The following is a 27785-nucleotide window of genomic DNA, read 5'->3' as shown; positions in this document are numbered from 1 at the left end:
ACATAACTTTGATCCAAATAAAAATAGGTAGGTAGAGAGTAAGTAGTGAGAAAGAATAAGTTTGTGATAAAATTAAAAAAAAAAAAGGTTTTAATTTTTTACCTAAAATAAAATAAAAGGCAATCTAAATATGAAAAAAGAGAGGATATTGTTTGAAACAAGAAGTCTAATGTTCTTAGCTTTACAAGCATTGGTGTGGTTTGATTAGATAGAATTATGCGAACTGTCTCATATCATATCTAATGTACATAAAATTCCACTCTCAAGAAGATAATAAAATATTAATCATTGAAAAATGGTCCATAAAATTCAACCTTAGACCAAGCCATTTTAATTAACCATCACACGTGCAAACAAAAATTTCCAAAAGAATTTCTTAAAAAAAAAAGAAGAAGAAGCATGAATATATTATTTTAAAATTTAAGTCAAAAGTTCATAATCTCTATCTTTGAAGTTAGCATAAGGTCAGTCCACTAAATCTAAAGCCATCAATTTTATCGATTCCAACTTTACCGTTGAATAAGTGGTTCAAATAATATTTTTTAGTTAATTCTTCTTTTCTAATGTTAAGTTTCATCAACTTTTAAATTTGTATTTAACAATAAATCAAGAAATTTAAGTTTTAAAATTAATGATTTTTAAAATAAAATTTTGAGTCTAACCACCATTAACTTTCAACTTTAGTTTTTAATATAGGTATAGGAATATATATTGAATACATCAATAAATTATTACATACCAAGTTTAAAATTTTATTATTTATCAAATTGAAAGTTTAGAAATTTATAAGATTTTTAAAATATATATATATATATATATAGAAAACTTCCTAATTTTAAGAGATATATATTTGATACAAATCTAAAATTTTAGAGGTAAATTATTGATTTAACATTTTTTTTAAAAAATTCTAACTATGGTGTCTTTATTAGGTAAATTCTAACATTTTTTTTTAATGATATTTGATAGTTATACATATGATTTATTAGGTAGCTTATAGATAATTTTTAAACTGGGTTAAAAGAGATATTAATTATAGTTGCATTTATTCAAAGTTAGGATTTAGATAGATATAATTAAAATTTTTAAGTTAATAAAATTTTTACAATATAAAATCTATTATTAATAAATTTTGAAAATTGCTCTATTTTGTAATTGTTTTAGTTTATTTACCGAACAACTAAACTTTTTCTTAAAATGAATTAGTGACATTACTCTAAAGTGTATTTACATTTGGTATGTGTTTTTATGTTATTCTAGTCTTACAATAAGTAGTTAAACCATAATAAACATCAAATTAGGTGGAATTTTTTTAAAAAGAACTCTAATATTTATTATATAGGCGAACATCAGGGAAGCTTCGACGTTATATAATAAGATTTATGAGTCCTCATTAATAATATGCTTGAATTCATTGTCAAGTTGAAATAATATTTTATTTCAATTTTCTTAGAGAAAAAGATGAGAAGAATTGAATTGTGAAATGGAAATTGAGGTTCGAGGAAAATAGGGACAAATTTCAGCTAACATATCATATAGAAAACAATAATAATAAAAGAGATATATGACAAAACTTCACTAACTTGTTAGAGTATACCATATATAACGAATTTAATTTTTTTTTTCTTTGATTTGATTTTTTCAAACAAAGTTTTATATTGATTATACATTAAAAATAATCATAAATATATAAATAATTACAATTATACTATTTTTTTTTCTAATTCTAAAAACAAAATCACTAGGATCTTTTGTTCCTTTTTATCCATTTTTAATCTTCTTACAATTCATCTATGGATACTATCTTTTCTTTTTCTTTTCTTTTTTTTCTTTTAAGAGGGCAATTGATACCAACTTTATTCGGTCAACTATTTTTTATTACAAGACAAAGAAAAACTAAAGTGGAAAAGAAGAAGGAAAAAAACTTTAGAAAGCTTTAGGAAAAAGAGATTAAAATCTTTGAAATTCTAGGGTCATCCCTTTTGAATTGGTCTTTTCAAAAAAAAAAAAAAAAAATCCATTCTCAATTGATAAAATTGGTAAAAAAAGGTTAAAGCTTTTAGTTTGAATCCCATAAAATGCATTTGTCAAGTAGTAAGAGCAGAATATTGTATGTAATTAGAAAAATCTTTGTACATTGAAATCCACATAGCTCCTCATATACAACCTTTTCTTTTTGGAGGATGGAAATGACAAATAATTCAACTATATATAGTATATATATACTAATAGTGTGCATATAAAACACACTTAATTATATATATATATATATATAATAAAAGGTTGGCTTTCATGATTTTCAATCTTATTTAAAAAGATTATAAAGAACAAAACAACATAAAACAAATATATATTTTAAACGTTTTTGTATAAATTTTATGGTTGATGAATTTTCTTTTATTAAAGATATCTTCTAGTGACCAATCGAAAATTTTATGTCACAAGAGTTCTAAAATTCAATACGATACATATATAATTCATGAACTTTTAAATTTATGTTTATGTATAGTTTCTAAACTTTACAAAATATCTTATACGTTTCTATATATTTTTAAATTTGCGTCCTAATTAGTTTTTAAACTATAAAGTTTAAGTTTGCCTTAAAAGACTATTAAAATCTAAGTGTTGTATTAGATATTAAATTAAACTTTGTATCAAAGGAGTATTTATTCACATCTTTTCAAAATGAATTACAAAATAAAACTCTGTGGTTGAATTATGTATAACAATATAATATTAAGTTCCTTCTCAGTTTTAAAATTGGTTTCAATTAATATCCAATTGTTTAAATTAATTTTAAATAATTTTTGAGTTAAATAAGCTTTTTGAGTCATACAATTAAACTAAAAAATTAGACACAAATTTTCTAACAAAAGCAATTCATTTTTAAACATCTTAAATAAATTTTAGATTTCTTTGTCAGATAATTGAAAGTTGTGGGAACAAAAACAAATCAATATTTTAAACTTAATTATTTCTTATATATATATAATTTAAAAAAAAAACAATACACATAGATAGATAACAGACTATTTGAGGGGACACGTGCTCTTGACCTGTCCTAAATCTGCCCTTACTTATTACTAGCTTACAAAAATGAGGACACATAGTTTTCTTTCTCTTTTAAGCATCTTAATAGTGCACTTTCTAAGATTTAGAGTATCTTTTGTTTACAATCAAAATGTACCGATTACAAGACAAAATTTAGAAGCTCTAACTTTAGGAAAATGAGAAAACATAAAAAGTTATATGCCCTAAAAATATTCTAGAACTGCGTCTTTCAGTATTGTTGTCAAAATCTATGCAAGAAAAACACATCGTACCTTCACGTGACACTAACTAACCTTGATTTTTACACATCTGATCTGAGAGATGTAACCATGAAAATCAAGCATAAACTTTTGATGGTACTTTATGCTTCCCTTCACATCGGAGGTGGATTTAAAACTCGTATGACTGTATAACATTTCATTATCAAAACCATGATATGAATTGAACCAATGATTTCTTCACCCTTTATGAATGCCATGTCCCTTGTTTACCGTTATTGCAATTCGTTATGGTTGCAAACATAATATAATTTGTTATTTAAATAATTTAAATAGAATACAATGTTAAATATTTATTTTATTATAGGAATATTTTAAATTAAATACACAATCACAAATAGTTGAAATATTATTCCTAATTCAAAGTGATTATGCCAAGAATATTTTAAATTAAATACATAATCTATATACATAACACATTTTTCTAAATTTTAGACAAATTTGAAAATAATTGCAAGTATAACGGAAAGAAATACAACTTAATTAAAGTGATGTTGCTGTTGAATTCAAACTCGATAATGAATGGTATTTGATATTAAATTGAAAGGTATTCTTACACAATATTTTGATGAATTATGGAGGAGGGTGTGGGTGAGGGAAGAACCCACTTAAATGATGATTAGATTATATTGGATGGAACCATATATGTAATTAAGCTATAAAAATTCCCTTTGCGAATAGGGTAGCAGTCCGATGATTGGATTGGATTCGATGCCCTCATGATGATCCAAAAATGGTAGAATATGTTTTTGTCTTTTCATTATCATTATCATTATTATTTTGTTCTTTTAATTTTCATCTCCATTGCCTTTTTCATTGTGCAGTCAGAGAGATGTGTAAAGATTCTGAGTTTTTTTTTTTTTTTTAACTTTTTGGCAATCTGTTTGATCAAGCTTAGAATCTTTGAACTATAAGAATAAATTCAGCTTTGGAAATAACCATTTAATTCTTTTCATTTTTTGTTTGTTTGTCGAGAAGATTGACGTATGGATTCTCAATGATGTTTTTGTTTTTATCAATTTTTGTGATTCATTCGATCAATTTGTGTATTATATATCTAATCAGAAGGTTAAAGTAAACATAACTCAACTAATATAATATTTGTTAGCTAAACTATTTTTTTCAAAACTTTCAAATATTATATATATATATATATAGCTATTTTAGAAGCAATGCATCAAAACTTAATTACATGAATTGATTAAATGTTGAAATGAAATGAATTGGATTTCAATTGTATATCGGTGATAAACTTGTATATAGTCTATTAGTTATATATTTACAGTTTTTTTAAATGTTTTTTATATGCTAATATTTTAATTTTGATTACTATATTTGCAACTATCTCTAAATTATAACATTCAATTAATTTCGTGGGTGTGAACCAATGAAAACTTTTCCTTCAACGTAGAATTAGAATATTAGGAGAGAGAAAATTACAAATGTGATCTTAAATAGGTAAAAAGTCGAGTGAGAATCATTTCATTGATCAAGAGAGTTAATAAAAAATTTGTGAAGCCAAAGTGGAGAGTACAAAATCTATTATCAAGAGCGAGAGAGTCGCAACAAATTGATAAAGTTAGTAAAATAAAGTTAGTAAAATGTGAATCAACCAATCAACTACAAATATATAACAAATGTTATGTAAATTTAATTATGCTTTAAATTTGGTACATGCAAACAAATAGTTGGAGTACATTGATTTGAGAAAAAAATATTTTTCAAAAAATGTATTTTTTTAAAAAAAACATTAAAATATACTTTAAAAAACTTTTTTGAGGCATCATTCAATTTCTTTCAAAATCATTCATACTTGAAAATGTATTTAAAACATACAATTAATTTCGTTGTTTTAATTTCATAACTTTTAAACTTACATTTTTAAAGTAGTTATTAAAGTGAGTTTAAGTAACGATAATTGGACTTTCTACCTCTTGAATGTCAAATGTTAAAATCTCAAATCTTTTGTGGTTGATGTGTTTTGGAAAAGAAAAACTTATATCCTTAAAAATATGTTAATTCCAAATACTTTTCTTATGAACTCTTGGTTAAGAATCTTTACTAGGAAATACAATAAAAATAGAAATAATCTTGATGAATACTTTTGAATCACTGGTTGGAGTCGTTTGACACCTAAAGTTTTGTTAATTATATTATTTTTTTCTCTTAAGATGGGACAAAGTAAACTAAGTGAAAAAGCACTTTTAACTATTTATCTTCAATCCATATTAGAAAAGTGGGTTTAGAATATATGACAATACCTTTACTTTTAAGTAAAATGTATTTACCTTTTCTACAACTATTAAAATAATAGGGTTTTGACATATATATGTATACTTTTAGAAATTTCATATATATATTTTTTTTTGTTATGTAGGGTGAAACTTTGTGATGATTTCTTTTATACAAAAAATTAATTAGTACATCAACTACATTTCAACGATTGCCTTTATTAGACAAATTATATAAGAGAAAGATATATGAGAATTTCGAAAAGTGTTTCGTAGGTACTTTTTCTATGTGCAACGTACCAAAGAGATTATATATATTCTTGAAAGTGTGTAAATTAAAATCTTATATTATTCCCTCATGTATATGTGTGTGTGTGTATATATATATAGAGAACTTATAGCTGCATGAGACTTTGAGATATAGTCCTCAGATTTTAGTGTCAAAGTGTATCCTTTTATTCCTCTATTTTTTATTTGGTGTATTGCATGCTTTTATATTGTATAGTATAAGAATTTTAGGTCTATTTCTTCAATAGTAACTAAAATTCCAAACATAGTCAAACAAATATTTGTTCATTTCCTAATAGAAGATTTTGACAAAAAAAAAGAAAAAGAAAAAAAAGTTGAAAACTAATAAAATAGAAATCCAATTGCACAACACAAACATATATATAGCCTGAGGGATAAAGAATATAATATATTTTGAACAAATCTTTTTAAAAACTAATTATAATTATATGAAATGAGAGTAGTCCAGATATGTATATGTTTAACAAAACAAACACAAATCCTTTTATAGATAGATATATAGAGAAAGAGAGATGCTTTAATTTCAACTTTAGAGAAGAACCCACTTTATAAAAAAGCAAATGCACAACTAAAATCAAAGTGCAACCAACTGGATTTTATTTATATATGTATAAATAAATAAAGCATAATCTTGGTTTTGATCATATTCTTTCTTCCTTTCTAAAGATTTGATTCAAGAACAACTTTTTTCTCATAATTAACAAAAGCAAGTTGTTTGATAAATATTCACCACCCAAAAACCTTGAGATGGAACTTTTTTCTCTCTTTCTTTTGACACATTTTTTAAATTACTTTCCTCAATTGTTTCCACATAAATTGGTTGGTGCTCAACAGCTCATTTTAATAAATTAACAAAAACAAACAAATTATTAGTAAATAGCATTTAATCCAAAATGGATTTGTGTTGAATGATTGAAAGTTTAAAGTTCCTTTAGATCAATCAACTTGTCCTCTCCCAATATCATTTTAAGTCCTATCATTTCAATTCCATTATTATTTCTCATTATTTACATTTTCAAATTTCGATAAGACATACATAATATATATTGCACTTAATCAAATCAAAAGGCTGGCTAACATTATACATCACTTTTTTCTCTCAAAATAATCATAATAATAATGATTCATTGTCACTTCTATATTGATTATACCGATTACTTTTTCCAGAGTTTTTTTTTTTCTAAATAAATTTTGTAAAGTAATTGTGCTTCAAAGTTTAATATTACTTCATGATAGTCTAAAAAAATATTCGTTTGAACTTTATTTCAAAAGAAAAATTTATTGTTAGTCTTAAATGAAGTTTTGTTTTAAAATTTTAATGATACTATTTAACTTAATAAAAGAAATGTAAAATACCTCTATTTATAGAAATTTGTTAGCATTCTATTTTTAAAAATACAAAAAAATAAAAAAGATTATTCATTGAGTTTTTAAAAATTGCGTTAGTTTCCTAAAACTTAAGAGAAAAATATGTGGTTAAAATATATTTTTGTTGTTCATATATAAGAACAAAAATCATTTACCCTCGACCATTTCTCTAATATAATTTTTTTCCACTTTTATAATTTTCTTTGTAATATTGTATTTTAAAAATGAATTCGTTATTAAACCTATCTGCTTCTAATAAAAATTAATTTTAAAAAACAAAAAACAGAAAACAAATGGATTATTGAATATGACCTAATTAAAAGAAATTTTTTAAGCAAAGTTGAAAGTTTAAGAGTGTATGGTATAATTCAACCTAATTGGTAAGCACAACCCAACAACCCTTTCAATTTGTAAATTATATGAAAAAAGCTTACTCAGGAAAAAAAAAAAATCATATGTCTAACTTTTGATTTATTTAAAAACATAACAAAAAATTGGAGAAAAACTTTTAGGTTTCATTCTTAAAAAATTATTTGATTAATCTCAAAGGGTGCTTAGTTTAATTGGGAATCGTGGTTCATACAACTTAATCATATGATTAATTAAATATAATCCAAAGCATTAATTTAGAAAGAGCGTATATCCTAGGTTAGAGATCATCAAAAGCCATGATTAGTATTTGGTAGGAGCTGCCCTTTGGGATTAAATGTGCTTAATTAATCTCAAGTTGCATTAATGCATAGCATAAAGTGTTATTCCTTTATGCCTATTCTTTTTTGTAATTAATTAATGTGTAGTTGCATCTATAATTGATCATTACATAGATTTCCACTGCATGGGTTTGATTTGTTTAACATTTAAAAATTGTTGTTTAATTAGTTCATATTGTGATATGTTTTGTTCATGGGGGTCATTATTGGTCTTTAAAAATGAAAGCTCCACCATCTTTCTTTGTCAAGACACAAAGGCCAGAGAAAATTTGTTGATCACAACATTATTTGTTTATTTTATAAGCACATAACCTTTAAGAGGTTGGAAAAATCGTGAAAATTTGGATGATATATATGAAAGAAAAAAATTCATTTGAAACAAAGATTTTGTAATATTATAAGGAATAGAAGAAATTTCATGATACATCTTTTGGATTTTATTCCTATGCTTACTCAAGAGAGACAATCATACACTAATGTTTTAATTATTTAAATTTGATGACATGTATTCTATTTCAAAATCATTAACAAATGGGGTTTTATTGTGGTTGAGTTTGGACATTTTCTTTTAATTAAACTAAGATCATCTTAGAGGCACTTTCGGGTGTTGGGTTAGATGTAAGATGGAAATGATCTTGTTATACTAACAAGAATCACAAGTGGACCAACTAAACAAAGTAATCTAATAAACTTAAAACTTTGCAACACCAACTCTAGTGGGTCCTCGTTAAAACTATATACTAATATATGTTGTAATATGCTCGATCTAACAACTTATAATTCATATATGTTAATCAACTCAAGAGAGTCAGGGAGAGTCCGATAAAATACACAAAAAGACAAGCTAGGGAGAAACCTATTACCTCTAGTCAACCCCCTCACAAAATCTGACACTTCTAACCCTAACACAAAATATTAACTATTTATTACATTCAAGGGTTTCAAACTTATTTTCTAACTTAAGAAGAAAAAATTCTAAAACCCCTTAGTAGCACAAACGACAATCAGTTCATTTACAAAGCATAAATAAATGATCAGTTGAATATCTGCTCACATCGAAAAAAAAAAAAAAAAACTAATGGCTATTGAAAGACTATTCAACAATTGTAATAGAACCTCCACCACGATAACTTATAAAGGCTATAGTATGTCACCTTGAACGAAAAGTTACAGGCACGACGAAGAGCTAATATAAAAAAAATTGATTGATTGTGTATTTAGAATAAACTTTTTTTTTTTTCTTTCAAGCTATTTTGATGTATTTAAACGAGAATGGGTCTCTTGTGTTGTTGTGTGGTGTAGAAATGGGTACATAACATATAAAATTTGAGAATGTGAGAATCATCCCCTTTGATGGTCCTAATAAGGTCAGATTTTATAGATTTGAGAAATAACAATGCTCTCAATATAACATTGGAAAAACAATACATTATCAACCATAAATATCATTCCAATTGAACACCATTTCTTTGCATATGCCTAAACGTGCCTTATACATCATGGTCCTTCACCACTAAAAAAAAATTGGTAACATATATGAAATAATGCAATGTTTAGAATGAAAATTATGACGAAGACATTAAGAATGTATGAATCTAATTAAGATAAGATATGATTTTATAAACAACACAACACTTATTGACGTAGGGGTTACAAATGTTTTTGTAATCATCACTTATCCTTTAGTTATCACATGTTTTGTTATGTATATTTCATGTTGTAATTACTATTTTATATTGATTTAATTGGATGTTCTAGTTATTAATATTAAAAGGACTGTTTAAACAAATTATGATTTATTTCTAAATTTATATTTATCTTTTTAGAAATTTCATTTTATTTTCTTTATTGTATTTTTGGAGTGATCTATTTATTACGTAATCGATTGCATTCCAATTTCAAAGTATAAAAATAGTATCATACTACATTTTAGATATATGAGCAAATATTAAGAGTGGCCACCAAACAAATAATATTAATGTTTTCCACTCCTTGTGAATAATAATATATGTCACAATGAAGGGAAATTAATGATACTTTATTTTTTTCTTTTCTTATTTCTTTCTTGCTTTTCTTTTTCTTTTTCCTTTTTCCAATTTCAATGCTTTGTTTTCTTTTCTTTGTTTTCCTTCAATTTTTTTTTTTTAGTTTTGATATTTTCTTTAAGTGTTTGTTTTCCATATTTTAAAATAATTTGAAATTTATTCCTAATGTAAATATAATAAAAGACATATAATATTAATGTTTTTTTTTTCGTTTTATTTATTGTAAAGTTTGATGAAGTCAAATGAAAAGTGGAACTATAAAATTATTAATTTTAGTAAATTATTTTAAAATTTAGTTACATAAAATATGAAATAGAAATAAATCTAATTGTGATGTTAATTTTCATTCTCTTTACATATACATACACATATATACATTGACACATACTACATAAAAAATCTATTCCTATTTCGTATTCAACAAGCTTGATTTATTAATATAAAAGTTTGATCCATAGATTTCAATCATTTTTCTTTTATATATTTAATAATTCTTTAAACTTTCAATTTTTATTCAATAGACTTCAATTTCAAAATTTTAATTTAATATTTAATAATAGATTTTTCACGAAAGAGACTTTCTTTCGGGCTCCAAGATCTATGAAGGACAAAATTGAAAAATTCAATAACAAACTAGATTGAGATTGAAAAAATTTAGAAATTTAAAAGAAACTATCGTGAGACACCCAAAATCTTGAATAGTCAATTACAAAGTCTATAATTTATCTAATTTATATCAAAATATATGGACAAATATAATACTATTTATCTATGAATTTAATAACAAAAACTTATGAAGGCTGTTTTGAAAATATACTTCAAGTTTTAAAAAGGACAGAGTGAGTTATTACGTTTGAGACTAATTATAATAGTTGGTATTTTAAACTACCATGACCTACAATTTTAAATATATTTTTTCTTTTTTGTTTTTAAAATAATATCCTATTTATTACTATTTTTACTATTTTCTATTCATCCTCTCTTCCCCTTGTTGATATCATGTTTATATCTTTTACCTAGACTAAATTAGTCTACAATTAAAATACAGACTATAACTAGTCTTTGCCCTCTAAATTTATATTATTATAATTTGTAGACTATTATAATTACTGTAATAATCAATTCGTCTACATACCCTTTTAAAAGTTAAAGTTTCCAAAATTTGAGTGGGTAATGAAAGCAACCCTATAGTTAATGAGTATTATTGATAATTTAAGCTACCAATTAGCAAGGGGATTAATAAATAGTAGTCTGTTTTCTATTATGACGATTTAGAATTATCTTCAAGTAAAATAATCAAAACCCATATGTGTATGATCAACGATAAAGGTAAACTAAATGACATCACTGATAAGTTGTAGAATTTATAAAATATATTATAAAATAATTTTTTTATGCTATTTTACTTTGACAAATGGTATAGGAAGATTTTGAACCTCTAAAAATAATATGTATAATAAATAGTTTTAGGCATACACTTTACTTCTTCTTAGGATATGTAAGTCACACAGCTTAATATAATTCTCAAATGATTCACAAATTACAAATTGAAATCCCACCAAAAGAAATTAAAGTTTATCTTGGAATGCTTTTAAAACAATTGTGTGTATATTACTTCAATTTGTAGACTATAAATTAATATTAATATTCCTAACAATAGTCTATTCTCTTTTGCAAATGTTAAAAGAATAACATGTTTATTATCTCAATTAACTTTTAGTATCAAATTCATGTGAATTGAGTTATGTTCGATTTAGTTAGCAGTGAACAATATTTTTGAATTTTTTTAATAAAATTTTAAATATCATTTTCATAATTAAAATTATAGAAAAATATTGTGATTAAAATATTTATTTGCTTTTAAAAATATTGAAAAGAGAGATATGTACAATTTTATTATAGATAGTACGATTGTTGGGAGAAAGAATATGATTGTTTGGTTTATAAGATTACTAATAAAGGAATGCATCATATCTCATTGTCTCTTTCATTGTTCATCAAATGCCGAAAACATAATAATAGACATTAAAATATTCAATAAGTCAAGGCAATGATAAAACCTCCTCCTAACAAAATTGCAATCCTCAACTTGAACAAGTAGTTTTATTTATGTGTTTTCTTTTAAATAGACTTATGCATTATTTTTAAAAGTAAAAAAGTTAAATAATAATTTTATAACAAGATGACCATATTTTATTTCTTTATAAAATTCCTTAATACAACAATTATTATTTTATATTAGAAGTATTTGTTTTCATAGATAATAATATTTATTTTTCATAATGAACAATTAATTATTTTATTGAGAAAAAGGTATAATATTAATGAACTATAATGATATCCATGGATGGTCATTACTTCTACCTCTTCCTACATTTACAATTAATTTCCAGCCATTATGTTTTAAACATATATTTTATTCCAATTCAATTAGATCCGCCACTTAGGTCAATATTCCTTATTAATCCATATTAAATGAACTCGACCTTCTGTCAAATAATAATAACAATAATAATTAAACAAATAAAAAAATAGATGGAAAAATACCCAAACATTATAGGTTGGATTGATTTGGATTAGTCGAGTCACTTTGTTAATAAAGAATTAAGATTAATTACACAATCTCAACTTACATTATAAAAAATTCTTTTCAAAGTCTAAAGAATTAGTTTTAGAAAAGAGGTGGAGAAGTTTTTTTTCCATAAAACTCATAAAACTAAGATAAATATACGTATATATAGTCTCATAAGTAAGAATTGAAAAATACATTTTCTAAAACTTAATCATGAAGTAAAGTTGATTTGATTTTTTTTCTAGTTTGAACCCAAGAATCAATCCAACACCTCCTAAACGATCGGGATTACGTTTGGTTGATCTAATTTTTTCCATCTATCTGATTTTTAAACCTCTAGAGAAAAAGAAGAATAAAATTAAAAACAGACATTTAGTTTGCTTTGATTTATTTATTTATTAAGGAGTTTTTTTCAAAATAAAATATAAAAACGTAACTATTTAACCTTCATAAAAATATAACTAAAAAAACTAAATTTATTATATTAAATATTTAAGTGTAAATATTTCTTTTGACGAATTTTGAATTTATTATTATTATATATAACTTGTTAGGGAAAAAATTGTGGATAAGAAATAGCACAATTATTTAAAGATGTTATGTGTAGGCTTGAAATAAATTTATCCATAATGTATTATTAAATAGTACAGTGATTAGTTTAATATTTCTCACCCTAAATCATGGATAAGCCGAAATTATCGCACAATATTGCTTAAAAGGCTCCATTGAAAATTTTAATATAATATTCCTTTTGAAAAAGAAATGTTAATATAATATAAGAAATAAAAATCATGAACACATAAATGTTCACACTATCATATGAAAAAAAATCGATATTTAAAACTTTTATCAAAGTAAGAGAGTAGTCTAGATTTTTACCATACTTTCAAAATGTCTATTATATTATTTGATTACCTTTATAAAATCGATAATTATGTTCTTACCATAAACTATTATGTTGTTTCCTTGTCTTCTAGTCTTTAATGTTGTAGTTTATTTGTATTTGTGCCTTAATTTTAGATTGTGAAATGGAATTTCATTTCTCTTTATTGTAATTTTTTAAAATAATTTATTATTGCAATCTATTAATATATATTATATTTTTTTGTCATTAAATATTTCTATATTGTCAGCATGATATAATACACATACACATAGTTGCAATAATGTGATTCATCGGTTAAATAATTGATGGAAATTCAATTAATCAACAAGAACTCAATCAAGTGATTGGAAATTACAACAATCAATTTTCCATTCCATGACTAAAATGAAATGTTCTCAATCAAGTGAAAAAAAGTAATGTATGTATGCATGCATGTATGTATGTATGTATGTATTTATATTGAAAAATTAAAGGACCACCCTCTAAAAATAAAATAAATTTAGAAAAGAAAATAATATTTATACATAAAAAAAAGACCTAATAGATTTGTTGAATTGGTCCCAAACCCTCCAATATTTGATTTATTTATTTGGATAATTTAGTTGAGATAGGAAGAGTCTTCTGCACAAAGATTTTCATTAAAAAAAAAAAAGGAAAGAAAAAATCCAACATGCATCATCATATAATTATATCATAAATCCACAAATTTGATTTTGATTTTTGTTTAGAGCATAATTATTGTAAACGTTAGTAAGATGTAGGATGATGAAATCTTACATAATTATATTATTGGAGTTTAGTCTTAGATTTTTTAATAACTTTTAATTTATTTAATTTCATTTATAACCTTTAATATGCCTATCCTTATTTAACATTTTTATAATTTCTTGTCTTTTTTTGTGAAATGGAAATGTATTTTAAAAAAACATATTGACCTATGTACGTGAATGTATATAGAAGGAGAATCTATTAGATGTAAAATTGAAAATAATCTAACTTTAATTTGAGACCGAGTGAATGAGGTATTAAAGTGAAAAGATTTCTATATTTAAAATAAAATTTCCATGTTTTTTATTTTTTTTAAAAAGAAAATCTATTATTTTTCTTTTTGGAGTGAATAATTAGTTACAAAAACACTTATTTTTTTAAAAAAAGGAAATAAAAAACAAATGGATTACCGAATAAATCTCATTTTAACTCTTCAAAATGGATAAATAAAAAATAAGGTGAAAAAATATTTTGATTTATAGTAGTAAAGAGTTGCCCAACTTTGTTGTGTTTGTTGTCTATTTATGCTAAATATTATATAAATGATATTTGAATTAGCTCTATCTTTGTCATAACTTGAGTGGCCTACTTCCAAAAACTCAATTATTTTTGTACCATTACTTTCAATCTCTCTATGATTTTCACTTCTCATCTCTTCATTTGTCATTATCAAAGTTTACTTTAATTGATTTCATCGTCATTCAAATATCTAAAACCTCATAGAGTGTGAATTAAATTTCATTAACTTTTGTTTTCATGTTTTGGGAGCCAATAATTCACTTCAACAAAGTTGACCTAAAATTGAATTTTGTAGTATATGAGATCAAGATTTTCTCATCTTTTCTAGATTATATTGCATCAAAAACTAACTCATGATGTGATGAAACCAATTGTAGGGACCATATACATGTTTGATCTATCAATTATTGAACTCGACAAGTCTTGTGTACGTGTCTAATAAAATTCTTATCACTTTATTTTTCTTTTATTCTTTTGAACTCCGTCTTTTAACCCTTTTATACAAGAGTGTGTGTGTTAACATGTTCAACTATACCCATTAATGTATTGTATAGTATATATTTGGAAGATAGGGTGCGCAAGAACACTAATTACCAATTTTGAAGAATTGAAATTTAATCCCCATAATTGTTTGGAGAAAAACAACCAAACAAACAACTTCAACAAAACATGAAAGTTATTAAAAATAACACTCAAAGATCGATATCAATGCTACAATTTCTTTTTTTTTTTTTTACTTTTATAAATGGCAAATCAAAACCAACAAACTTTATTGATTTTTGAATGCAATTTGTACAAGTAGGAAAGTTGAGATTAACTATTTATTCATTTTTCATGTAATCTTCCCCAAATCCTATTTAATATCCATTCAACTTTTTTGTTTTTTACTTCTTCGTTAGACTAGTGAACCACATTAGACTAGTGAACCACATTGAAATATGCAATTTGAAAAATACATTATTTAGGATATTGAAATAGAGTGGTCGAAAAGAGTCCTTGACAAAGAGGGAATCAGAGATTCAACCGAGATTTGAATATAAATAGAGAATTGTGACACATGGTCCATTGAAAAAATCAAGAGACGTCACAATGTTAATTAGATATATTCTGCTAATTGACTTTAGGAGGTAACTCTATGGTTATCTATTCCTATTTAATAATATCACTAAATATTTAATATATTTATTATTATTTATTACTAATATACTTTAATCAACTATATATCAATTAACTACGTTTTAGAAATTACAATAAATTTATTAAAATGTCGATATTATAATTTTAATTAGTGACTCTTTTAAATAATAAAAAAACCATTTGACAAAAATTCACTCCACTTCATTTTTGCCATAAATCTAAATGTTTTGTCCAATTTTTCATTTTTTACAATTATCCGTTAATTAATTGTTTCATCTAAAATATTTGTATAAAATTATATAAATATCACCCATATAGTTTTTAAACAATAAACAATACACATTTTAATTCATGGTTACAACAATTTATTTAATTCACTCATCAATATTAATTAATTAAATATCATTATTACAACGTTTTAAGACAAATATATAACTTTTTGTCAAAATAAACCTAGCGCAATTATCATAAGGATTATACTATCAATCTATAAATGAGAGGTTTAATTCTTCCATCTCACATATTATGAAAAATAAATACACATACAAACATCACCATTGTCAAACAAACGTAACATATAATTGAGAAATATTAGCAAAAGTAGGTTGAGCTCAAAAGAAATTGGCATGTTCTGTATATCTAGAGATCTATCGAAGGTTAGGTCTACTATCAATATCTTTGGTTGTTGTGCTTAAAAATGGTCAAATATTGATGATCATGCATGCATATGCAAATTATATATAAATATTAAAAGTGTATACATATAAAAATTGAATGGATAGCCACAAAAGAAAATCTATATATATGATGGGAAAGGAACATTAAAGATTGAAAAATAATGCAAAATAAAAACCTATCACTATTGATGAGATATTAAAGAAAGATTTGGAGAAGGGAAAAGCCAATGAAGCCAAAGCATTAAATGTTGTAAAGTTGTTGTCACCAATTTGGTTAGTGAATTGGAAGATGATAAACAAAGTTAGAAGGAGAATGGAAATGTGTAGCCCAATTGATGATTCTTGACAATGATTTTTCACCAGCCATTTTGAAAGTGACGAGAACACCTCTAAATTTATAAAATATTATTGTTTATTTAGAAATATAATCTAGCGTGGCATCCTCTTGACCCTTACGTAATGATAGCAACCCTTAAATAGCAATTATTCAAAAACATATAAAGTACTAAATATATATATACCATAATGTGTCACCTTATGCTTTTCAATTTAACGGTAAGATTGTGTAATGGACCAAGTCACACTTTTCAAACTATTTATTTATTTATTTATTGTAATGTTTGAAATAAATAATACTTACAATTTTGTGTGTTTTACGAAAAATGAGATGTGACATGAAAATAATAATTTTAACAAAAATGGATTGCTTGGTGAGTGTGTTTTGTTAAAGATGATTTTAATGTACAATCATTTTAATGTTTAGACCCACCCTTTTATTCATAAGTAATTCTGTATAATAAAAAGTTAAAAGTTAACTTTTGATGATTTAAGAGACTTTTTTGGACTAATGTCACAATAAATGTTTGCTACTAAATTATTTATAATTACTTTTCTTAAAAGTTTGCTAAATTATTTAAAATTTTTTGGTCTATATCCCTACAAACATGATTGTATCGTTCCTACTGATACACTCCTAAATAGAGAGATAATATTTATTAGATTAAATTTTATAGAATTTAATTTTCTTTTAATAATTTGACTAGAAAATTCAAATATTTATTTTGAAATTTAGAAACAAACATGCATAAACTTTGGAAACAGAAGATTAGTTTAAAACAAAATGGATACGAAACGAAAAAAAGGAATGAGGTGTATGTGATGTTATCTCATTCCAAAACGTGGGGCTCTTCTCTTAGCTATTTCTAAGTTCAAAGGTCGATTTCAATGACGTTGGGATGTTTCTATCTAAATAAGAAGACTACCATTTTTATTTAATTATTTATTATCATCATTTTAATTTTTCTTGGGTGTTTGTTTCTTTCACATGTGTCTGCTGAAAGCAAATGTTCACATTTTATATAAATTTCATTTTTATATACAACATTTGTTAAGACTAAAAACCATTATATAACTTCTGACTTATATACATATATATTACTCTTCGTTTTCAATTCAATTATCAACTAACTTTGATTTATCTTCGGATTTTGAAGGATTCATTACTTATATATATATCTTTATTTCGTCACATGGTTCTTTCCATTAACATTAGAAGTTTATAACCCATTTAATAATGATTATATATCACATAATTGACCCCAAAAAATGACTTAAGTTAAATTAATTGTTAAAAGTAAATTTAAAGTTACATATATCAACACTTCTCCTTCATTTGTCGCCTTCACCAAAAAACTGTAAATCGTTTTTTAAATTAAACCATATTAAATTGTATAATCTAAAAACTTAAGTTAAGGTAATGGGATAAATTTAATAGTTTCGAAATTTTGTTAGGTTTGAAAATACTCTATTCTTATTTTTTAATATTTTTTTAATTCTCTTTTCTTTTTATAGTTTAAATATAATTTAGTTAAATAATTTATAAAATATAAAACACGTATGAAAACATTAAAAAAAAAATTAGTGAAAGCTCACCTTATGTAATAATACAAAGGAATTTAATTGAGTTAAAAAAAATAAAAAATTGTTCGTCGTTGAACTAAAAATATAAGATAAAATAAATAAGTTTCTATCCAAAATTAACAACAAAATTGTTTTTATCATTATAACATTTACTGAATTATTTATATTGCTATATAATTTTCATGGTTTTAATTTAACAATAAATTTCTTTTACCTAGTTTGATTTGAGATGATCAACCAATTTAACTTAAATAACGTCGACTTATATTAATTCATTTACTTTTCCTTATAAACGTCAATATGGTTGTAAGCCAACATATATGAACTCAATTCAATTAACATCTACACGTGCTATGAGATATGTGATCCAAGTCTTCTAATGCAACTAAAAAAAATGTCAGTGTTAAAATACTAATATGAGACATAAGCAAAATTAATATTAAAATACGAACTAGCTCGAACTAGAATTTTTTTAAAAAAATACTAAATAATTTACGTATATTTCTTTTCTTTTTGTTTTTTCAAATTCTTTTGTTGCTGATCTTGAATTTACAGTGGTTTTTGTTTTTGGTTAAAAAATGACTATTATAGTTGACATTGTTATAGATGAATTAATATTGATAAAATGATGACTTGTTTTGTTTTATTTCTCATTTAAAATAATAATGTATTAAGCAGTAGGGACAATTATAATTAATATTGTTTTAGATTAGGAGAGCAAAAACATAGAGGAGGATTATTTGCAAGGTACCTAATGATTTGTTGAAAATCAATAAATAAAATAAAAGAATGAAGAGAATACAAAGAATACAAAGAGTGTATTAATTCAAAGTTGTTTTTGTTGAGGAGACGTGTAGGCAACTTTTTGTAGCTTCTATGTTTCATTTCAAAAGTATTATTTATTACAAATTTTGGTTTCTTTACACCATTTTTAAAATAATCAAACCAGTACACTTTTTAATTAGTTTTTCTTTTAGAAATTATGTTAAAGGACAAAAACAATCCAAATAATTTATATATGCATTCTAATAGACATGTGTTAGTAGTTTACTATTGTCTAACGTGGTTATCACGATTAAAAACATGATTGAACCTGCACATTTATTGGCCTTCTAAAAGATGAAAGTAACCAAGTGGCTTAAACAAAATCCACTTATCACAAGTGGCTTAACTCATCAACAAATTTCACTTAGGAGAATATGAAAGGTTTGACGTCTCAAATGGATGCAAACATCCAAAACTACTTTTTTTTTTTTCTTTAATCTATAAAATTTAAAATGCCATACTTTTATGTGTTAGATTTGAGTTTTCCTTCTTTCAAGTTGTGAATCTAAATTTTTAGATTTATATGTTTAAACATAATTAAATACTCACTTTGTCCATAGATGGACATTTTAGATATAGCAAAATAAATTAAATATTTACCAAATATATTGATAGACACCTATACAAATTGATATAATCTAAACTTTTGCTATATTTTGTTAATATTTTCAACCATTCTTTTATTTAGGATCCTTTTTTTATTTAATGTCTATTAACTAATCTAGAATAAATAAGTAAAAAAATTGAAATTAATTTTAATAGTGAGTTGAAAAATACGGACATTTAATTACTTATTTTTTTAAAATATCAATTAATCGACAATTAAAGTATATATTTAGTGAATATATTAAATCTCAAACTTGAAGGATCAAATCGAAGCAAAACATAAATCGAATTTGACTAAAATGTTTAAACATTATTCAATTTAGAAATGAAGGGTTTGAATAAGATATATGGTAGGGCCAACTAAGAGCAACCAAAGCAAGCTTTTAAGAACAATGCGGATCCACTCTTGGGCCTAATAATACATATGGTTGATGGGAAATTATGTCCCAGGCCCAGTCCAAATCCTCAAAAGCAAGATCCATATCCAACTCAGGCTTGAATTGGCTCATTGGATCAATGGTTTGAATTCGAGCAGCTTGGGTCCATCCATTACATTAAGCAATGAAATATTGAATTATATATCAACCTTTTTTAAAAAAAACTGTAAATATAGTACTTAATTATTATTTCTAAAATTTCTATTCATTATAATTTCCTATGCAATAATAATCGTTTAATCATTTAAAAACATATATACATTGTTGTAGAATTTCTCAATAAAAATATTATTACAATTTATTAAACTTATTGTAATTTATTTTATATTTCTAAGATTTGTTGATCAAATTATTAATATTTAACAATATAATCATTTTGACAAGAAAACTAAGAATAACGATATAGAAGTATTGAAAAAGAAGTAAAGAGGTAGAAATCCATTGAACGATTCAATCACGAAGTTGCTAGAAATTGTTATTTTATAGCCCATAGGCTATAATAATACTTGTGGGAAAGTAAAATAGAAATGTAAAATAATATGAATTTTAGGCCTTAAGTTTGAAGTAGGGAAATGCAAAAGCCAAGGCTAAGAGCAAAATAGGGAGTAGAAGATGGATGGGTGAGAAGGAAAATAGACTTGGAGTTCGTTGATATGGTGCACTTTCCACGTACTTTTGTTTTTCAGGGAGAGTCGACATGTCGATCTTCCCTATTTGATACATTTTCATCTTCTCATGAGCTAATTCGCTATGTCCAACACTCTTAAAATCAAATGTTGCATCTTTTTCTGCATATATTCAAATCTATCACGTTAATTAATCCACAAAATACTTCAACTAGTCGTTAGAAAATGTTAAAGTAAATACAAGAAAACGTAAGCTGAATTCGTTTTTGTAGCACTAAATATATAGTTAAGCAAAATGTTAAAATTGGATGGTGATTCAAGGGTCATCCTTTGAAAAGTTGCATGAATCTTAATTTGAAGGAAACAAGAGGAGACTAATTTTAAGATTCGTAAAAGTATAAAGAGTAAAATGTATAGTAAGTAAACCATGTTAATGTGCATATATAAAACATTAGAAAAAGTAATTAAGTAGAGATATGGATTTGTATGATTAGAAATGGGTGTGTAGCCATCTCACCCACTGCAAGTAGCAGAAGCTCATCGCCGCCTGGATGGTCCGGCAAAAATGAAGTCACGTCGTACACCTAAAAACAATACACATTTAGCTTCACAATCCTCCAAAACCACTTCAGACAAGAACTAACTATAAACACAACAACACTCACACTCTTCTAAAACTTAGACACAACAGAATGCGCATTAACATTAATCCAAATCTTATTATGATGATATGTAATAGAAATACTAATTAATCAAGCAATGAATATATTTGTAAATTAGGTAGAGAGAGTTATTCAACAAGAAGAAAAGGGAAATAAAGAACATACATATCCAGAGATTATAAGCCAACAATCCTTCTGCTGGTTGTGCTTTGCAACTTCATCAAAGGAATACACTTTTGAATTTGAATCCATTTTCTATCAAATACTTTTCTTTTTCTTTTTCTAATCCTTCCCTTCAACAGAGTTTCAATATTTTAGACCTTAAATAGAAGAAGAATAGAAGAAGTAGAAGAAAAGAAGTAAAGAAGAAGTAGAAGAAAAGAAGTAAATATTGTGAGCAAAAATACAACAATTTATTCTAAAGGATTGCTTTAGAAAAATGTTGTCCTTTCCAGATCTATTTATTTGAAGGAATCCAACAAACACACCTCTTACCTTTGAAAAAAAAAAATCATGTCAATTACCATATGGTTCTATTCGTTAAAACGAGACATTTATTAATGAGTAATACTTAAATTTATTTTGTGTATCTCTCCATCCCTAGTTTCACGCGTGAAAATTTTGGTCACGTAGGGAACATAATTACAGAATTTGATAAATGATAGAAAGATATATGAAGCCTATTTTTGTTTATTATGATTTTATATTAAGAATGAGTTGGTGAAGAATAAAAGTGTAATAGATCTGATGCCAATACACGTGAAAAACGACTAAAGAGTCACATCCACATTTTTCTTTTGGATTTTTATTTTTAGTTATCTATTGGGCTATAAATGTTGGGTCCAAACCCCACGGTGTTTCTTGACTCTAATAGCTAACTGTACATTACTCTTTTTAAAAAATTAAAATTTATCAACAATAATTAAATAATTATAAAAAAGAGTAAATTTAACCCAATATTTATAACATATAACAAATTTTTCAGATTTTATTAATAATATATATCCATAAAAATCTATAAATAGATATGATTGATAGAATATAAAATTTTACTATAACTTAGAAAATATTTTAATTTATTTTGTTATTTTAAAAAATGCTCGTAATAATTAACACCTTGACATACTCAACAAAGTTTATTTTAAAATTTGCTTCATTTTAAAATTATTTTGTATTCGTATATTTTATTGCTATATTTGTAACTATCTATATAACAATATTTTTGCTCAAAGTATTACAAGATATAACACAATGCAAAATATAAAATTATTTTTTTAGATCTAATGCTTGATGTTTCTGTTAGTGATGAACTCTATAAATTAGAAAAATTGTAATAGATGACTATTTTAGCAATAATAATTAAGGATATAGCAACTTTTTTAAAAAATTACAAATATAGCAAAACTATCACTGATAGACTTGTATCGCTGATAGACTTCATATGATATATCAGTGATAGACCAATATTTGCAACATGGTCTATCAGTGATAGACTTATATCATTGATAAAATTTGACAAATTTTGCTATATTTGTAAATTTTTTAAAACTGTGCTATATACTTAATTAATTTAAATTTAATTGCTAAATTTGCAACTATCCCAAAAAAGAATTATTAGAAACCACAGTAGACAAATTACGAAAACACATCAAATTCAGACGGTAATCAATAATATCTTTTTTTAGATAACTCTAAGTTAGGAGAGCTATTCACATTATGAATGCTATAAGAAGGCAACAAAGGAAAAATATATAAAAAATACATAAGGAAAAGAAACGTGTTATATGGTGTTCTGGCCCTCTAGGCTATCTTAAGTTGAGACAAGGGAAGAATTAAGAGTTTCCCACCCTTAGAAGAGTGCATCAAAGCTTGATTGAGAGAGAATTCTCAAATTAAGTAAGAGTCCAAATTATTTTTCACTAAGTTGTGTTGTTAGGTCATAAATTGTATTTCTTTGGATACTCTACTTCCAAACATAGGTTATATACGTGAAGAAATCGGCATAGAAAAACTCTTTATAAAAGATACATAGATTCAATTAATTTTGAGATTATATGGTATTGAATTGAGTTATTATTATTATTATTTTGTTATGGTTGTGTTGTTAATTGTTTGGTTAAGATTTCAAATAAGGTTGTTGCAAAGTGAAAAATAAAATAAATAATGTGAAGATATATTGATTGGAAATGAATAAATTTGAGGAAGTAGAGAAACGCCAAGAACTGACCCACAAACCACAATTCCACGACTTTGTTTGCTAAACCCAAAAACAACATCAAAACAACTTACAACTTACAAGTAGTCTTAATTAAAAAGCTCCATATACAATAAACACCTAATGAACAAAAATAATAAATAAACATTGTTTTCAACAAATTACCATAAGAGATAATTAAACACAACTCATTAATTTCAAATACATCCATCCATTAAATCCATCACGCAATTGCATCTGCACCTAAGTAAACACACCAAATTAGAAAGAAAAAAACCAATTAGTGACTAAACAAAAACAAACTTATAATAGTAAAATATAATATTGAAACAATTTTAAAAAATATAGTAATTAAAATCCATCACACACTCTCTCATTTGAATTTTTTTTTTTACTAGTTTCTTTTTGCTATGTATATAATAATTCCCCATTATAAGGAGGCATTTTCTAATTACACTTAAGAGAAATAGTAAAACAAAGATTACTTAAAGCAGCAAAAAGTCAATCCAAAATGAGTATTCAAATAAGACCTCGTTTCTGAACCATTATATTTAATTTTTCGTTTATACTTAGTTGTCAAAAGAAGATGCAGTCAAAAACTTGTTTTTGCTTGGGTTTAAGAACAATGTATTTAAGAATGTGAAGAAAAATAGACTTTGGGAACCTAAATAATTCACATATATATCTGTATCAAATAGCATGAAGTATGAGTGGATTAGACATGTGAGAGCCCACCAGATTAGATGAGTTTGCGATATTTAATTAATAGCCAGAATTGTATGACAGAGGAAAAGATTTGTGACTGATTTGTTTGACTGTTTCTTACTTGGAATTTGCTTTTGTGTTGTTTGCGATGAAATGGCCCATTAAATTTCAAATGTCACATGGATAAAATACAAGGACAGTAATAATGACACTTTTCTGTATGTGATATGCAAGTTTAATCTTCAATAATCCCATTTGACCATATACAGCTTTGATTGAAATTTGTCCAATTGAGAAAAGTTGATAAAATTATTCAAATGTTTTTTAGGGCCTACATTGAACACTTGTAGTCTCACCATGATATACCCTATGCTAGGGTTGTTGGCATAGTGAAAATTTCAGTGTTAGGTGAATCCATATAATTTGATTTTGGGTTAAAACTAAAGTTGAAATAGCTGTAATCAAATGAACCAATTGTATTATGGTTCTCTAAAGTTATTTGAAAATAGGATAGAATTGGGTAATTATTAAAGACAAATAGACACAGAATTGACTCAATTTTGATGGGTTTGATTGTTTTTCATTTCTCATCTTTTCAATTTCTACCATGTTTTTGACACTTTAGGATGGATTTGACCTTTTAGTCTAATTCAAGAAATCAACGTGTCCAATTCAACATATCTACGTGATCATCTACTTAGATAAAGGTTTAATTTTTTGTTTTTGATTTTTTTTTTTAAAATTAAAACTTTTCACCCATAATTAGTTTCTTTCTTTTTGTTATGTTTTTAAAAATCAAACCAAAATTTAAAATTTTTAAAAAGGGACGTTTTTATCACTTAGTCAATTAAGTTGAAAAAGATAAAATTTATAATCGAAGTGATGAGTATGTAGTTAAATTGTTTTTAAAAATTCTTTATTTTTAGTTTTCAAAATTTTGAATACATGAACCAGAAGTAGATTTCAAAACAATAAACTTAAAAGTGAAAAGTTCTTTAAATAAAACGCTTACCAAACAAACATAACTAAAATGATAAAATAAACCCTAGCTAGGCTGGATAACCTTTAACTAACTTAAGTTGGAAACTTCAGTATAGAAACGTTCATAATTTTTCTTATTTCATGGAAAGAAAGAAAAGGAGAAGATAATAATAATAATAAAAAAAAAAGTAAAAATTACCTTGAGTTGGAAGAAGAGAGATGGATTCAAAGGATTGAAAAGGTCCATTGTTGGGGATTATTCCTATTTGGTGAGTTGTTAGGTCAGACGATGATGGTTTGTTGATGATGACCTTGTCTTCAATCTCTGGATGGATCTTCCTCTTCATCATCCTTCTCATCAACTGCATAACGTACACGTGGCATCCCAATCATACAACAACTCAATGATTTCTTCTCTCTCTCTTTCTTTTTAAATTTCCTTTTTGTTGTTTCTTTCATAAATTCTACTTTCTTCTTTTCTATAAACAATACCAACATGCATGTTTTGTACTTATGGATTCATCATTTTATTTTCAGGTTGCTTTTGTTGCCATCTTTTTATCTTTCAAGATTTAAGTTTTGGATTAATTTTTACACCATTCCTTTTTGTGTTTGGTGTGATTTTTTTTTGAATTTATAACAACATAAACTCTCCATTTTCGAATTAAGAATGTTTAAAAAATTAAAATTTTGTTTTAAATGGTGAATATTTTTTCAATCTGCATCTCCCAAAATCACAAAAATTTTAGTAATTCTATCACAAAAAATACTTTGTCGGCTAATTAGGCTCTCCTATACCCAATTTTTTCTCACCCAACTTAGTGGCGTAACACAAATTTCCAAGTGAATGTCGTTATCAGATTTTAGCAACTTGCAGACAAACACTTGTTTTTTGAAATTCATTTTAAAAACTTGTTAAATCACCCATTGGCCCAAAACTTTACAAGACTACAATAATAAAAAATAATAATAAGGTTACTCACTCGTTGAAAGTTCTTAATAGGGTGTGAATCCTCCTTAACTCGAGGGATAAACTTCTTGGCAAAGGAGAGACCACTCTTACTTCTCACATCAGCTGTTTTCTTTTGAAGCACTTTGTCATCCTCAAGTACTTTTGCCACATCTCTTGCATCAGCTAAGAACAAATCAGCCAGTGTAATTCTCCTCTCCCCTTTCTTCTTCTCCTCCTCATTCTCCATCTCCATAATTGCATTGTATTTGATCAAATCATCTTCACCTTTCTCAGCACTTACATCCTTTGATTTGTGTCCAAATGCTTTCAACATCAAAGGGTTTAGTTCTTCGTTTTCCAAGTAACCGATAATGTCGTCATCTTCATCGTGAACGAACGATTTCTCTTCCTCTTCTTCCTCGTCTTCGTAGTCGTCTTCTTCGCTCTCGAGCATGAAATACTCCTTTTGCTCGTTCGAAGGTTTCAATGATTCAAACCCGAATGTGCCAATGGTGAGAATGCCATCTCTCCAGTCATGAATGGTTTCCACACGATCAAACGCTACTTGCTTCAACAATGCATGACTATCCACTTCATTAATGCTTACACTTTCATTCTTCTTCGTCGCATTTTGCGCAAAACCCTCTGAAAAATATCAAGCATTCAATTTATGTTTCGAACATAACTCTAAGATATGTATTTTTAAAAATATATATCCTACACCCAAAGGAAGAAAGAATTGCAATAAAATGAGAGAAATTAAACCCTTGAGAAGAGAATGATGAAAAGTCTTGTGCACCCAATTGAAGATCTGAAAAGGAAGGAAACAAAAAGAAGAAAGTGGTGGATTAAATTAATCAATCAAGAAAAGAGTATGCACTGGAATGAATAATACTACTAATAACAAGAGGATATAAAATACAAAGTGTTTGGAGGTTGTTCATTATGTAAAGACCTTCATTTTTGTTGAAAGTTGATGAATTAGAAAGCAAGAAAGAATTGGGAAATGATTATGGGGAGATGAAAGAGGAGAAATTGAGAAGACTAAAAGGCATTAAGGGGGCCAAAAAGAAGGGGGCATAAGGAGAGGACATCTGTGGGGAAAAAGTGGGTCCAAAGAAGAAGCCATGTTTGTAGGCTGTATGGCATGTTTGACCAGCCATTGTGTTCTTCTCTTTCTGGCTTCATCGATCTTCCAAAATTCTTAGAATCATTTCTTCTTCTATGTGTATATTTATTGTATATAATTTATACATCTCTCTCTGCATCCTGCTTTACTTTGAAATTCCATTTTACCAAACCGAC

At 25.6% G+C, this 27785-nt stretch overlaps 2 protein-coding genes across 3 annotated transcripts; both read right to left on the bottom strand.

Moving 5' to 3' along the window:
* Nucleotides 1–20750: 20750 nt before the first annotated feature.
* Nucleotides 20751–22259, bottom strand: LOC101207730 (cytochrome b5). The gene is made up of 4 exons (XM_004140454.3): nt 22123–22259; nt 21793–21920; nt 21483–21549; nt 20751–21127 (listed from the first exon to the last, which is right to left on the bottom strand). Exons 2-4 carry the CDS (start codon nt 21877–21879, stop codon nt 20886–20888), a joined length of 396 nt encoding a protein of 131 aa, XP_004140502.1. The 5' UTR covers nt 21880–21920; nt 22123–22259; the 3' UTR covers nt 20751–20885.
* A 1591-nt stretch (nt 22260–23850) lies between these two features.
* LOC101216403 lies at nt 23851–27550 on the bottom strand. Of its 2 annotated transcripts, none has more exons than XM_011658558.2 (5): nt 27436–27550; nt 27246–27291; nt 26512–27125; nt 25728–25890; nt 23851–24079 (listed from the first exon to the last, which is right to left on the bottom strand). In XM_011658558.2, the coding sequence occupies exons 1-5, from the start codon at nt 27439–27441 to the stop codon at nt 24066–24068; spliced, it is 843 nt and encodes a 280-aa protein (XP_011656860.1). In that variant the 5' UTR covers nt 27442–27550; the 3' UTR covers nt 23851–24065. The 2 variants fall into 2 exon arrangements, with proteins under 2 accessions (XP_011656860.1, XP_004140615.1); XM_004140567.3 differs by having other exon boundaries at nt 23851–24085; nt 27436–27549.
* Between the last annotated feature and the right edge of the window lie 235 nt (nt 27551–27785).

Source organism: Cucumis sativus, chromosome 6, assembly GCF_000004075.3.
Source record: "Cucumis sativus cultivar 9930 chromosome 6, Cucumber_9930_V3, whole genome shotgun sequence".
Taxonomy (NCBI): Eukaryota; Viridiplantae; Streptophyta; class Magnoliopsida; order Cucurbitales; family Cucurbitaceae; genus Cucumis; species Cucumis sativus.
The sequence above is the reverse complement of the archived record's forward strand: the minus strand, read 5'-3'. Positions and strand labels throughout refer to the sequence as shown.